Here is a 15586-nt window from a genome sequence, read left to right as displayed (position 1 = left end):
TCTAGGCTGAGTGGCTGGGGACTAAACCAGCTTCAGTCCCTCAGACAGTGGGGTTGGCAGTTGTGGCAAGCATGTTACACTGCATGAATATCCTCTGGCTGAGTTAGAGGGGCTCTAACAGGCTTTGGAATGGAAGAGGTGGGGAAGAAAGGAACGGTTAGATGGAAATCTAACCCCATAAGTTTAATTACTTTAAGAAAAGGAGCCCTGGGGAGATATTCTCTGGCAATTTACACAGAACTAAAGAGCCTCAGTTGGTGATTCCTGGGAAAGAGGAAGGGCAAGTCTGGGCTTCCAATAATGGAATATGTGCTATTGAGAGACAACTGAGAGGAGACCTGTTAGGAGTGTAAAAGGGCCTTGCAAATGAGTCTGCTGCCCCCTAGTGTCCACTGGATAGTACGCAGTGTTGGAAACAGGAGATGAAGCCTTGTGGGCTGATCCCCAGTTGCAGGCCAACTCTCCTAACAATACAGTGCTGAAACTCCTAAGGCACACCTGGAACTCTCATACTAGGTTCTGGAGCTCCCAACCAGGCTAAAGGAAGTGAGCAGAGAGAACAAGATGAGGAAAGGATATCTCCTGACAATGATTTCCTGAAAGCCTAATCAACTTCCAAGAAACAGAATTAACTAACCATGTGCCCTGAAGGCAAAGGCCATGTGCCCTTCTTGTGTCTCAAGAACCACATCTAGTGTGTAGTCCACCTGCCCAAACCAGCCAATCGTTGCCCATGTTTGATGTTCACAGGTAAGACAGCAATAATGACCTTCTTGCTGGCCCTACCCTGAAGACTTTTCAGTAGCCAGCTGCCCACTCTGCCAAACTGTCCAGTGCACTGGGACAGACTTTGTGGATGAGGTTCAAGATCACATGTTACCACGTGGCTGCTGACTTTTTCCAAAGTCATCTTTCTGATATACTCTTTGGGGTGATCATCTTTCCAAATAACAACCTTGTCAGAAGCACCAGGATAGTCCTTGGACTAGCCTGTCTTGCAGCAAAATTTATGACCAGCCACATTTACAAGCGTACTTACCTTCCTCACCTCCACCATAAATCTGGGCATCTCAGGAGGAGTCCTTAGCGCAGTTGATTTGAGGTTTATAGGTCATCAGAGACTAGAGCAAGATTGAACCTGTCCTGAAGGAGCTTGTACTTAGCTTGGGAGTAACCTATGCTATATTAACCAGTAGACCTCCCAACTGCCACATCCAGGCCACTGAAGTAGAAGTTTGGGAGAAAGGCATTCACTGGAGAGAACTTCTGGAGGTCAGGGCTTTCATTGGGTTCGCTGTTTTCAGCTCCTGAAGCTGTCCTGATAGGACATGGCACTTAATAAATGTTGGATGGAGGAATGGTCACTCCTATGCTCACCAAAGAGCTGGTGGGTAGGTGAGTGGAGACACTGATATTTGCACTCTCCAGAAGTTGTTCAGAGCTTCTTTGGTTAGCTCGGGCTGGGGTTCAACTTCCTCAGATGTAGAACCTGAGCAAGCGGCCCGCCCCTGCTGGGTTCGCAGGCCTTTCATGAAGCCTCAGTGAGAGAAGGGTGGGAAGAGTAAGAATGTACAATTGTTAAGAGGCCGACATTGCTGGGCTGATCCTCCCGAAAAATGCACAAACACTATCCAGTCCCGTCCTGACTTCCTGGGCCTCTAGGGCAGGAAAACTGGCTGACTTCGCCGGTGCTTGGAGCCAGCGGTCGCCGCTGCGCTTCCCCTCCCTCCCGGTCAGGAGGAGTTCTGGTTTGTTGGAAGTAGGAATGTGCGTCGTCCGGTGGGCACTGCTGTCCCAGCCAGGTGTGTATGGGAGGGGGTGGGGAAGGAGGCGTGCACGTTACCAAGGAGACGGGGCGGGGCAGGCCTCCGCCCTCCGAGTCTGGAGCGCACGCGCCCACAGCCACGGCCACGTCCCGCCGCGGGAGGGGCGGAGCGAGCGTGCGAGGCAAGCGCGCGCCAGCTCCGCGCCTGTACCCTAGCCTGCTCCGGCGCCCGTCCGCGTCCGCGGGGCCGCTGCTGAGGTGAGGGCGGGGCCGGAGGCGAGGCCTTCCCGTCGGGGTGTCGGCCCAGGCCCCCCTCATCCCCTCCCGCCTGGGCCCCGCGGCCGGAGCCGCCCTCTGCACCGCATCTGGCCCACAGCCGCCAGGGCCTTCTTCCTGGGCCTGAAAGCGAGGGTGAGGCGGTGCTGACCTCTCGGTGCGGCCCACCGCCTCGGCCTCGGGTGCGGGCACGGCCTGGGTCAGTGGCACTGGGGGGGGGGGGACGAGACGGGCGGGGCTCACCTTTCAGCTCCGCTTCCTGGGGCCGCGCGCCTCGCCTCGACCACAAACTTCAGAGCGTCTCAGAAGTTGCAGAGGTGCGCGAGGCCGGGAGGCGAGCCGGGGCTGGAAGCCGAGGGCGCGAAGCGGCGCCCTCCCTGCTCCTAGCACCCAAGTTGGTTGGCGCAGGTCCCTTTAAGGGCCCGGCCCTCCGCAGAGCGCACGTGAGCGGCCCCAGGAAGCCTGCGTCGAGCCACAGCTCCGACGCTTTCGGGCCAAGGAAGGCATCGGCCCCGGAACTCTGACGTTAGTGGAAACTGAGGCCCGGGAGAGGGCACGCACTGCCCAAGGTCAGCAGCAGGGACTGCGCTGACTCCAAGTGTGGGAGTTGGGCCCGGTGAAGATCTCAGATCTGACGTTGTGAGGCTGGATTTGGCCTGATTTCCGCGCGGGGTCGGAGGGTGGGGTCGGCTCGCGTGTGTACGGTCCCGTCCAGTGGGCTTTCACTGCTAAGGGGTTGCTCGGGGCCTGGTGGCCCGCTTTGCTCGCTGCCTGTGTCCAGGGCTGAGTTGACTGTTCCTTTCTCCCCCTCCCTTCCCACCCCAGCGCCGGAGTACTGGAGCCCTGCTGTACTGGATGCTATGAGTTGCTAAAAGTGAGCCTGGCTTTTTAGGTGAGTGAGCCTCCTCCTCATCCCCTGCCCTTGCCTTTCTCTACGGGGTGTGGGGAAATTTGCCTTGCTTCTCCTTCTAGGTTGACCAAAGCTGTGGGAGTGGGCAGAAATAGGTCCCCCCTTTTCTGAGCAGTTTGGGAAGTGGGAGGAAGAGGAAGGCTGGGAGCTAAGTTCCCTTACAACAGAAGTGTGTAGCAATGCCTGTCCCTCCCAAAGCAGGCTGTGGCCTAGATGCTGAGAGCCAGAAGCCTTGAGATCAGCAAGGTCCAACATGGATGAAATGCCTTTCTGGAAGCCAGAGGAGAGAAAAACTGACAATGGACGGGAGTCAGGCTATTTGTGTTTGCATCCAGGTGGCTCTGTGTAATACCTGTGTGACCTTGGACAGGCTTCTTGACCTCCAGCCACTTGGTTCCTGATGTGCACCTACCTTATTGGATTCTTGGGAGGATTAGTGAAGTAGCTGGATTTCAACATTGAGTCAGCGCCTAGCATATATTAAGTACTGGGTGCGAGAGTTGTTATCGTATTATCGGAAAAGAAGAATGAAGCTAACTGGAGGCAGGATGAGTAGAGCAGAGTGTGCAAACAGAAGAGATACTGAAGCTCACAGACAGGAGTACAGAAGGCACGAGGAGACCAGTGGGAGGCACCTCAGTGTCCTGGCACCAGAGTTCAGAAATATTCTTGGCTTCTTTGTAAGGCCAGTTCTGTTTGCTCATTGATGCCAGGAACAGATTTTAGCATCTCTTCCACTTAGAACCTTCAGGGAACAAGCCCGTGGAGCTAAGTTTTCTATAGGGCTGTAGCGCTGCTTTTTCAGCTCTAAAACCATTTGCTTTTTAAATAGGACTCCCCCCCCACACACACACACACAGGGTTTCTCTGTGTAGTTTTGGTGCCTGTCCTGGATCTCGCTCTGTAGACCAGGCTGGTCTCGAACTCACAGAGATCCACCTGGCTCTGCCTCCCGAGTGCTGGGATTAAAGGCATGCGCTGCCGCCACCACTGCCCGGCTGAATGGGATTTTTTTTAAAATTTAGTTTCTTATGTGTATGGATGTTTTGCCTGCATATATATGTCTGTGTATCACTTGCGTGCCTGATGCCTGTGGAGACTAGACGAGGGTGTTGGATCCCCTGGAACTGTAGTTACAGACAGTTGTTAGCCATCATGTGGGTGCTTGGAATTGAACCTGAGTCCTCTGGAAGAGCAGCTAGTGTTGTTAACTGCTGAGCCTTCTCCCCGGCCCTTTAAAACACTGTGTAGGTGGTGTGCAGGATAACTTAGGGGAGTGGGTTCTGGGGCTTGAACTCAGGGTGTCAGGCTTGGCAGCACCTGCCCTCCCTTACCTGCTGAGCCGTTGCACGGCCCTTAAATACGAGTTTTCAATCACTAGAGTGGGAATGTCTCTCTAGTAAAGCTCATGTTTCTCTTTGTTTTTAACTACAGTTCTGTGTGCTGTGATCCCTGGGCTGCTCAAATGAAGCCCTCCTTGAGAGTCTGCCTAGGATGTTTCACACAGGCTTCTGTATTGGTGCTGGGTTTATTCCTTCTGGATTAGGAGTAACTCCTGCTTTCCCCCTCTTTTGTGTTTCCACTTCCAGCAGCCTTTTCTTCCTGTGTCTTGGTTTCTAGTCTTTGTGGGCTGGCAGATGTGGAATGAAGCTGGCTAGGATTAGTGGTTTATGTCTTGGAAACCCACGTTGGACTTTGTTCTGGCCTCTCGGGCTGTTTTGATCTTGTCTCCTCTGGTTCTGGAGCTCTGGTTCTAGTCCTCCTGGAAATCCCGGTCCCCACAGACCAAGTGGGCCCACAAACAAACAGGTGTTTCCCATGAAATTTTCTTCCCAGGGGTTTTGTTTTTCATGGTATGCTGTTTGTTAATGAGTGTTTGAACACCACAGCTGTCAGCCCCCGCTGCCTGTCCCCCCAAAGTAGTGCATGAGACTTGAGGATGCTGGGCTGGCAATGTGGCTCAACTGTAGGAAGGAAGAGGCAGAGGAGGCGGGTAGCTCCTGGTGGTATCTAGCCCAGCTTGGAGGAAATCACTCTGGTCAGGGCCTGGAGTATGACTCAGTTTCCTCAGGTATGAGCAGGGCTGCTAGTGCCAAGCAGAGCTGTTCCAGGAGCGTCACTGGCTATGATTAGGAAATAAAGAGGCTTGTGGCTTCAGTGACTTGTAGCTCCCTTTTAGGTCACTGTGTGTAAATACTCACAGCTCCTCCCCCTCCTGGGTCAGAGCACTAAGGCATGGCTGAGGTCGGGCCAGAACCAGCTGGCAGGCAGGGTTAGAGCAGGCTACCAGCCTCCTCTCCCTTCTGTCTCCTTTGCAGCTGCCTTGGGGTGCTGAGAGGGAGTCCCAGAACCATGCCGGATCTCCTACTACTAGGCCTGATTGGGGGCCTGACTCTGCTGTTGCTGCTGACGCTGCTGGCCTTTGCTGGGTATTCAGGACTGCTGACAGGGGTGACAGTGAGTGCTGGATCACCCCCAATCCGTAACATCACTGTGGCCTACAAGTTCCATGTGGGGTCCTATGGTGACACTGGACAGCTTTTCACGGAGAGCTGCAGCATCTCTCCCAAGCTTCGTTCCATCGCTGTCTACTATGACAACCCCCACACGGTAAGGAGCCTCCATGGGCTTCTACCTCTTGGATAAAGCTGGGCTAGGTCATGGTGGGGTAGGAGAACTGGGTTTCCAAATCTGAGCTGGTCCTGTAGTTACCCTCTCTCTCTAAGCTTAAAGCTCTTCCAGATTTAGCCTGGACCACTGTTGCATCCAGAAGCTTTGTATTTGCTCACAGCTTCGTCCCTTTGCTCATGTGTACTCAAGAATTTCTGAGTGCAGTAGACCCTAGCTTCTGTCTTGACCTTGATTCTCTGTCTCTTGCTGTCCTTTCTTTTTCTGTGTCCATTTGAGGCCGGTGCTCTTAGGCCATCTGCCCATTCTCTAATGGTTCAATCTTGTTTGTCTGCTTTCCATTCCTCAGCTCTCAGGCCAGGTCTGTGGACTCTTGAGGAGCGAGAGGGCAGCTTCTGGGCATGGGGCTCGGAATCCTACCTCTCTAGTCATCATGGTGCTTATCCACCCAGTGATATGTCTTGTCCATAGACCTCAAGCTACCTGTTGGGAGAGGGCCAAGTGGAGCCAAATACCCAAGATGCTGAGGTCAAAGACTAATCCAGCATCACTGGTACCCTGTAGGCGTCTGGCTGTACAAAAGCCTACAGTGAGTCAGGGCTTGCCAATGTAGTTTCCTGCTGTGCTATGGGGTGGTGCTGCCCATAGCTCCATGGGCTGGCAGCTCTCTCAAGGGCTCTTTAGCCTTCATCTTTGAGCCATGCCAAACTAAGCCCTAGGGGATTTTTGTTTGGACTCCTCAGCCTTGGATTTCCCTGCCTGGAAAGCTCAAGTGAACAAGCCCTATATACTGCCTAAACACAAGACCTCACTGGAACACTTGATGAAACAAGGGTGTGCTGATTCCTCTCTCTGCCAGGGCCTGCTCTACTTCTGCATTCTGGACATGAATTAAACCTGGCATTGCCCTCAGTAAACTGTAGTTCACCCCATACAGATGATTTGCCAGCAAGACACTGGACTCAGTGTCTTTAGAAATTTGACTTGGTTATAGGAAGAGTACCTCAAGCATGTGGGGAAGATTCAGAGAAGAGGTAGGTGGGCTTTCTCACATGAGTAGAATCTGCCTCTGCCATGCAGGGCTCCTTGACTTAGGAAACGCTAAGAACTAGAATAACAAATGCCTGGAGGAATGGAGGAATAGGAAATGTGGCCTCTTGGACATGTGGTGGGTAGAGAAAGGCGCTGAGAAGAAGGTTCCTTGGGCTAATGGAGGAGGTGCAGCAGTTGGGGAGATGGGTGTGGCATCATTCACTGCCTCTGTTTTAGGAAGCTGACTGGGGGGTAGGTGGAGGAGGGAAGGAGATGAGGCATGGAGCCACTGGAAAGATTGGGCTGGTCAGGTGAGAGGTGTCCCAGGCCATTTGAAGGATGAGGAAACATTGTGTGAGGTTTGCAGTCACATGGCTGGAGATGGCGTTACCTGAAGTCAGAGGCACTGGGGCCCTCTTTGGTTGAGGTGCTCGTTCCAGGACCAGACCGGTCGAGGGTAACGGGTCATTACTGGAGGCACAGTCTGGGAAATGAGGCAGAACTCCAGGAAAATGTACTTTTCTACTGGCATGGCGGCTTCTTCCAGTCAACCACCATGGCTCTGTTCGGGAATAGGTGGGTCCCACGTCTCCAGTGTTGGCTGAGCATAGTCTACCTTGGATGCTGGTGCAAGGCAGTCATGTCCTGAGAGTTCTGCCTTAGAGCTGGCAGTCTGGGTTCTGATCGTATCTTATTACTTTTTGATGTGCGATATTAGGCATATCACAACTTTCTGAACTAATGTTTTCCCTCTGCAACATCCTGATAAAATACTTGCTTCTTAGATAGGCTGTCAAGGATTCACTTAATGATATAAGTGAGGCATTCACCCCAGCACATGGTTCTCAACAGGTGTTTAACAGAAAAGGGTGGTGAAACACTCATGAACATGAGCTGAGAGATCAGACTGACCTGGCAGTGGACGTCTGGTCAGCCTACAAGATAAATGAAGAGGTTAAAGTGGCCACTTTGATTCTGCACTTCCCTAACTTGGAAACTTGGGTCACTCTGGAAAATACTTATGAGGGCAGGATTATATCTTGGCATGCACTTGGGTAGCACAGGGACAGTTAGGGCTCTGTCTGTGCACCTGAGCTAGACATGGTCTATCCAATGATGATTGTAAAAGGTCTAGAGCATCCTGAACTCCCAGGATTCAGGATTCACAGCCATCTGTCTAACCACCTGGTCTACATTCTGGTACTGTAATAATAAGTATAATAGGTGTGCAGTGTTATGGTGGGGGAGGAGACTGGGATGAAGATAGCCTGAATGAGGTACTAATCTTTTTTGTTTTAGTCAATACATAGTTGAGTCCTGGCTCTGTACCAGACCTGTGCTTGACACTGGGGCACCATGGAGATGAAGAGATACAGTTTGCTGAACACTTACGGTGCAGAGTCACGTGGGGTGAGGGTTCAGGAACCTGAAGATGCTAGAGATGATACCCTGTTTCATTCCTTAGAAAAGCTGAGAATCCTTGTTTGCCACTTCCTAGTTGGCTCTGCTAGCAGTGGCCATCATGGATGTATATATAGGGAAAGAGGATATAGGCCAACTTTTTGGGTGTACCACCTCCAGTCTCCAGACACAGTACAACAGGAGTCAGATGGGCTTCTCTGTGATTGTTGCAAGAAGTGGTACTCTTTCAGACTCTAAGTAAAGCAGTGAGTAACCAGGTTAGAGATTTGGCTTTAGATATCGCTTACCTTGCTGCGATAGCTCTCTAGACATGACCATTCCTAGGCCAAGCTGTGCAAGAGGGAAGATGATTCCTGAGAAAGGCTTAGAGAAGCTCCACTCCTTTAGTGTGGGTCTAGAAAATGGCAAAAGAAGAGACACCTCCAAGTCAGGACAGAGGCAGTGCTGTAAGTTCTTTCATGTCATTTGCTGCTTGAGTCCTGAGTCCTGGATGTGAGGAAACTATGAGGTCTGAGCAGATGGTTTCTGTGAGGCAGGAGGAAGGATTACATTCTCTGACCCTGAAAGCCTTGGCGTAGTTGGGGTAAAGGGGTGCAGGGAGGCGACATGTGTCAGAAAGTGAACAAGACCTGATATGGATCACAGGTGTTGTCCTCTCATCAATGGCCAACATTCATGGAGTACAGGCCATTTCCTCTTTAAGGTGCCTCGCGAGTTGGAGTGAGTTCCAGAGGTCACAGTCACAGACCTGCCCTACTTCCCATATCTAATGGTTCACACTGCCTCTTGCTAGAGAAGGGTCCTGGCTGGGGAAAAAGTGTACTGCTATCACCCCTCTTTCTACATTGGGTCCTGGAGAGTTGAAAATTGACTTTAGCCTCTTCTGCTAGGATTAAAAATCCTTTGGGGGCCTTCTGTGTTGGAAGGAAATGAACTGGGAAAACCCTGCATGCCTCACTTGATCCTGACCACGCTGGCCTGCAAATAGGCCCTTGTGGCTAGGTACTGTCACCATTCCTGTAGGTCTGCCCTGTCCACCACCTCCGTCATACCTTCCACATTTACTCCTCTGCTGTTTAGGGTTTATGCAACCTGCCTGTCTACCATTATGGTACCTAGTGAGGCAAGAGGGTGTGGTAGCTAGTTGCATTTACCTAGCCTAGGCAAATGGGATCTGCTGTTCACATCCACAGCCAAGCACCATGCTTTTCCCAGGCATGGAATGATGGAGGAACTGGTGGCATTCTGGACGTAAAGAATACTATGCCCTTCTCTTTCTATTAGTCCACTGAGAATCAAGGCCTAGAATACCAAGTCTGCATGGCCTGAGAGTCAAGAGATCTGACTTGGGTCTATACAGTGGGGTTTAGGGCCACCTTAAGGCATGTAGGTCAGATGGAGCCTGGGAAAGGATAAGGAGATAAAGTTTCCTAGTGCTGATCTCTTCAACAGAGTGGAAATATGGGCTGAGCTGCTGTTTCCTGAGGACCCAGGCTGTCTCTACTCCAATTGACCTATGGATGTTTTCTGCCAGATGGAGCCAGACTATTGCTCTGTAGTAAGTTATGTGTAGGAAAGGTCTCACAAAGTGAGCTACTTGCTGCCCTTGGGAGATTAAGTGAGAGGAGAGGACTCTGGATTCACCCTTCTAGGTCTGAGTCAAGGCTTTAGTTGCTTCCTAGTGTGTGATTCTGTTGTGAGTCATTTGGCCTCCCAGTGAGGCTATCTCATCTATCAAATGGGATGAAAGACTTCCTCCCGCCTCAGGTGATAAATATTGAACCCAGGGCCTTGTTCATGCTAAATACATCTCCCCCATCCCAGGTTTTATTTTTGTGGCATCAAATTGATGAGGCAAAGGTCCAATGCCTGGCTCCTAATAGTACATTTGACACCATCCCTGGCTGTGCGAGCCTTGTATACCTTCAGGAAGACCTGCTCCAAGTGTCCTGAGTCTGAGGAGAGACAGTGCAGGGAAAGGAAGGCTGCTGTGTCTCCCTAGCTAGGGCTGAGTTCTCAAATTCCCAGGGGACTGTGGGTTGCAGGTTGCAATTCCAGAGCTTGTCTGCTTAGGTTTGAACCCTGACTTCAACACTGCCTTTCTGTGTGACATTTGTTGAGTAACTTGGTATCCTGGGCCTCAGGAACAGGGTTGAGAATAGTGTACTGACTGACCATACAAGGCCATGTGGATTTGATGAACTTTCTTGTGGAAAGCAGCAAGTGGTAAGGCCTTGTCAGGTGCCCGCTGTCAGTGAGGTATGCTTCTGGGAGTAGGAGAGAAAGTTCCTAAGGAACTAAAGATGGCAACTCTCAGAAAGCTCCAGAACCTCTTTCAGAGTTGACATCCCAGTGACTCCTTCCTTCGGAGCCTAAGGTACGGGTCCTGTCTCCTGGCCTAGTTGTTGGCATTAGCCCACATTCCAGCTGGTAACTACCCCATGTTCCTTCACATAACAGATAAGTTGAACACACGTCTTGGTGTGTTGACTGTATACCAGGTCTGGGTAAAGGAGGCCCAGTATACATCTGTAACTGGCAGATACTACTACCCTGGGAGTGCCAGAGTAAGCACAGGGCTCTGTCTCATGTCTCCCCTTGCATTGGTAACTGTGATTGAGAGTTGCCAAGAAAGGGATCAGGGCAGTCCTCTGGGCTTAGACTGGCAGATGATATACCCTGTTGGCTGAATGGATTGTGGGCTTGAGGTTGGCCGTTTCCAGCTGAATCCAGTGTGCCAGCTGACACAGTTTCTCTTTTCTGAATCCTGAAAGATATCAATCTTGTCCTATCCCTATACTTTTAAAGTCTCAGCCAGGCGGCACCCTTGAGATGACTCTTCACTGTGGCCCTAATGGTTGTCAGAGAGCTCTCTGGGAGGGACATTGGGGTATCATCAAAATGGACTCATACCTGAAATCTTTAGGTTATAAGCAATTGCTTTCTTCTCATAGTACTGAGACTGAGGAGATACCTTGAAGGAGATATGCTGAAGCCTGGCATGCCCTTGTCTCTTCCTTGGTAGTCTTGTTTCCTTCCTTCCTTCCTTCCTTCCTTTCTTCCTTCCTTCCTTCCTTCCTTCCTTCCTTCCTTCCTTCCTTCCTTCCTTCCTTCCTTCCTTCCTTCCTGTTTTTCAAGACAAGAGTTTCTCCATGTAATAGCCCTGGATGTTCTAGAACTCATTTTGTACACCAGGCTAGTCTTGAACTCACAGAGACCCACCTACCTCTGATTCCCCAAGTGCTGAGATTAAAGGTGTGCCCTATCACTGCCAGGCATGATAGTCTTGGTTTTGATGGTAGATCTTCAGTGGACTTTCCTTTCTTCAGTGGTGATGGTTCTGCCTCTGCCCTCTCTCCCTGGTGTAGTTCCAGGCTGGTGTAGTTCTGGTCTAGCTCTTGTTCTGGTCATAGGTACTCTACACAAATTGGATATGAGTAGGGAAAGTAGACAAATAGGAGACCCGGGGTTTTGTCTTGGGCTAGATCACTGCTGTTTGCCAACTTTGCCACTTCCTGCGGTATCTTCGTACCCGTCCTGTCTCCTGGCTGGTGACCTGGTTCTGCTACCGTGGGACCTCTTAGAATGTCCAGGATAGGAAAGGGACCAGATAATGACCTTACTTGTAGAATTGGGGGACACAGAGACAAACCAAGTCAGCGAGAGCTCTTTTGTCCACACTACCCTGTATTACCCTGGAGAGGAGCATTTCCCCTCCTCCAGATAATTAGATTGTGGTGTAGGAATTGTGTGAGCAGTTGTATGCCTGCTTGCACCATTGTTAAACGTGCCCACGGAATCTTCTGTGTAGGATCCTAGACTTTTCTGCCTTGAGGCTGGAGTGGTGGGAAGAAATGAGAAGGCTTCATTAGAGTGTAGTGGAAGACTGGTTCCATTTATGTATATTTGGGGACCAGAGAGGAAGGGCAGCTCCCAGGGAAATAGCAGAAGGCTTTGAGGAGAGGAGTTGAGCTGAGTCTCGCAGGATGAACTGGAGTTTTCCAGAAAGAAGACTCAAACGGGTTGAAGAGGAACATTTCAGGCAGATGAAGTAGCTTACGCAAAGGGATGCAGCATGGGAAGACGTGGCATGTTTGGCTACAAATAGCTACATGTGGGTGTATATGGGGGTGTGGTAGGAGAGGAGGTTGGCAGGGCGGGCTGGGCCAGAGCTGGGTTCTGCCCCTCCCTCTGCCACGTACCCAGTGGCTTCCTGCCCAGGTTCTGGCCCTGCTGGTTCCTGTCCTGAGGTGAGTTCAGTGTCATGCCTGACCTGTTTGACTTGGAAGTTTAGTTTTGCCATAGATGTGAGCTGGGAGTCATTGAGAGGTTCTAGTCATGTGTTCAAGTATCTTGGAGTCAAAAGAGTATTTTGTTGGTAGTTCCATGGGGGCTGCTGAAGTGATCTCAGGAAAGACTTTAGAACCCAAATTAAAGCAGGCAAGGAATAAAGAGGAGCTAGCGGTCGAGTGACAAGTGACCTTCCACCTTCCTCCCGTTTCTCCCTCTAACTTAGGTTAACATTTTTTTCTCTTTTATCTACTCCCCTCCACATAGCATACCTTTCTTTGGGGTGTGGTGTCTTCCCTGTCCTTTGGCCTGTCAGTCCTGGCCTTATGGGAGCCTCCTGCCTGCCTACATGGCCATTGGAACTCTTAGGGTGTAAGTGGTACAGGTGCACCATCTAGAGACAAGACGTGGTACTGCAGCAATGGCATGTTTGAACGGAACGGGAGGGGCTTAAGGCTAAATAGTCTTGAGAAGGATAAGACGGCAAATTTTGGAATAAATTTGAGGAGAGGAAAAATGTTACAAAGCCACCCTGAAATGTTCACCAAGAGAGCATTGAACCTGAAGGATGGGTGAGGAAGGACTATGTTCAAAGATTAGGTTGGATGGGCATTCTAGACCTAGGCACTGTTATTGGGACAGTGTTATTGTTACGAATAACCAAAAATAGTGTGGGGCATTTCATTAGTGACTTTGTGAATTATGTCTATTATTTGAAAGCACATAAGGAAACATCAAGGAATTGGTGCTCTGAGAAGCCAAGGGACTTGGCTAGGATCACAGGGCTCAGGTTTCACTCCCTGGCCAGCCTTCCTGTAGCCGTGGTTGTGAACATTGCGTTATACTGCCTGTCACTAAAACTCCTACGGTAATGCCTGCTGCCACTGGGTTCAAGGAAGCAGCAAGGTCAGAACCTTGAGAGTTGGCTAATCCTCTGGGGTCTGCTCAGAGGTCAGAGCCTGGAGCAGAAAGTTGTGATTCTAAGGCAGGGATAGGTTGCCAGAGTAGAGGACATGGATCAGGGCTAAGCAAGTCCCCAGGGGATGACGACAGGCGTGAGAGGGTGTGAGAGGGCGTGACGGAGTGTGGGGTGGTAGAAGCGGACGTGTAATAACAATTCACGGTGCTGAGAAAGTGGGCTAGGAAGGTAGAGTGGGGTGCAGTGTCCCTTTAAATGTAGAGAGGTCGGTGAGCTCTGGAGGGAGAGAACTGAAGGGCGCCTGAAGATCAAGAAAACCAGTCTTAAGGCCCAAGACCTGTGGTAAATGTCCTGGACTTAGGAACACCCTCCCCTAGGGGCCTAGGCCAAGGGCTGGTACATAGATGGCAGGAAATAGACATGGGAATCAGAAGGTTGGACAGACTGCCACCTGCTGCCAGAAGTGAGCACTGGTCCTCTAGGCCTCTGGTCAATCCTAGGAAGTGTTGAAAACTCAAAACTCACTGCCTCTGGCTGATGGGAGCCAGAGGAGTAGAGTAGAAAGGACATTTGTCGGGGACTGGGAGATAGGGAGGAGCCAACCGTCTGGAGCATAACCAGGAAGGGATTTGGAAAGTGGGCAGGTTTTAGGTAGAAAAGATGTAGAGGTTGTTGTGATGGTGGCTGTCCCTATCTGTGAACCTAGAGGAGATTCCTCTTCCATTTTTATCTCACATCCTGACCCTCCACAGCCAGTGCTAACTCCCTACCCTGGCCTCTCCTATGTGTTCCGTTGTGTACACTCACACACACACACACTGTTTTCATGGAGGAACCAGGAAGACGCTGTTGTAGGCTTTTTCTGTTCTCACTCCTCAGTTCTGCTGCTTTGTTCGTGCTCCTCTGGGAGATAGGAGGGAGATACACTAACTGGACTGGGCTGGTCCAGACCCCAGCATGGGCTCTCTGCAGTCCTGCTGGAGGCCATCTGAGACTGGGACCCATAGAAGGTACACCAGGAGATGGGAGGTCCCTTGGCAGCGCTGTGTAGGCTGTGGAGGGGGTGAGAGCTCAGAAATCTTTGTTCCTCCCTCCCTAAGACTCCTGGAGGGTAGAGACCAAGTCTTTCTCTTTCTTTTTTTCTCACCATGATTCCTGAGCCATGTGTGCAGCGTAGCATGTTTGCTGAAGGAATGGATGGGAGTCCTGCAGCAGAATGCATGGGCAGGAACCATGGCTGGGTTTGGTAGGGAAATGGTCAGCTCCACCCTGGTGTCTAGGGCTCTGTAGCTTGTCAGAGCAGGTGGTTCCTCCAGGGCTGAATTAGCCCAAAAGCAGAGGGCCTTAGGTCTGAAGGCCTCCTTCCTTTGCTTGGCACTGATCCTGTGCTCTGCCTCCACAGGTGCCTCGTGAGAAGTGCCGATGTGCAGTGGGCAGCATCCTGAGTGAGGGAGAGGAGTCACCCTCACCTGAGCTCATCCACCTCTATCAGAAATTTGGCTTCAAGGTATTCTCCTTCCCAGCACCTAGCCATGTGGTGACAGCCACCTTCCCTTACACCACCCCCATATCCATATGGCTGGCTGCCCGCCGAGTCCACCCTGCTTTGGATGTCTACATCAAGGTGAGACATGGAGGGCGGACAGTCAGATCCCTTGGGTGGGAACTGAGAGGACTGCCCAGGGTGTGAGGAATAAGTAGTTTGGAGAGAGTAGCTCTCGGAGACCCTCACGGATCAGACACCTGTGTCGCCAGGAATATTTGCAGAGACTCCTGGCATCTCTTTCAGATGTCTAAGGTCTTGGAGTCAGACCATCCCCAAGAGCTTGTTGAGAAACCTGATGTGGTCAGATTGGCTCTGTCTCTCCTCACCCTGTCCCTCTCCTGCTGGAGGCCTAACAAGCTCTCAGTGGTCATGTGTCACCCTGGCCTCGATGCTACTACGTTTATTTCCATCCCCATGCCCCTCAGGACTTGAACAGCAGTGGCAGGCTTTGCCTCTTTCGTTTCTGACCTGGAAGGAAGTAATGCTGGCAACCTAGCCTGTCTGTGGGAGGAGGAGAGTCAGCCACCTAGAGATCTGACAGGGGTCTCTGTCTACAGAAGTCTTAAAAACTTGATCTGTCTACACCCCTTCTTTGGATGTGTTCTAGGCTTGAAAGCTAAGGAAAAGACCACAGTTTGGGTTTGAAGTGATTGATTGTTCATTTGTTTGGCTTGTTTTTATAGAGTCTGTGCTGAGTGCTCTTCAGGCCACAGTGTGGGAGACTAGTGCATGAAAGAGGTGTGCACAGCGAGGTGATGAGGAAAGGCGGGAAATACAGGGACATGGAGGAAATAGGAG

At 51.1% G+C, this 15586-nt stretch overlaps 1 protein-coding gene across 6 annotated transcripts in view; it reads left to right on the top strand.

Annotated features, from left to right (window-relative positions):
* Window positions 1-1911: 1911 nt before the first annotated feature.
* The window catches only part of Tex264 (testis expressed 264, ER-phagy receptor), a 29285-nt gene continuing 15610 nt past the window's right edge, over window positions 1912-15586 (top strand). The window contains exons 1-4 of one of the 6 annotated variants that reach the window (XM_028895274.1): window positions 1912-2023; window positions 2867-2933; window positions 5270-5561; window positions 14645-14866. In XM_028895274.1, coding sequence (XP_028751107.1) covers window positions 5304-5561; window positions 14645-14866 — 480 coding nt within the window. In that variant the 5' untranslated portion in view covers window positions 1912-2023; window positions 2867-2933; window positions 5270-5303. Of the gene's footprint in view, window positions 2611-2866; window positions 2934-5269; window positions 5562-14644; window positions 14867-15586 lie in introns of all 6 variants that reach the window. The other 5 variants (XM_028895277.1, XM_028895279.2, XM_028895276.2 and 2 more) reach the window with 5 other exon arrangements.

This window comes from Peromyscus leucopus, chromosome 7, assembly GCF_004664715.2.
Source record: "Peromyscus leucopus breed LL Stock chromosome 7, UCI_PerLeu_2.1, whole genome shotgun sequence".
NCBI lineage: Eukaryota > Metazoa > Chordata > Mammalia > Rodentia > Cricetidae > Peromyscus > Peromyscus leucopus.
The sequence above is the reverse complement of the archived record's forward strand: the minus strand, read 5'-3'. Positions and strand labels throughout refer to the sequence as shown.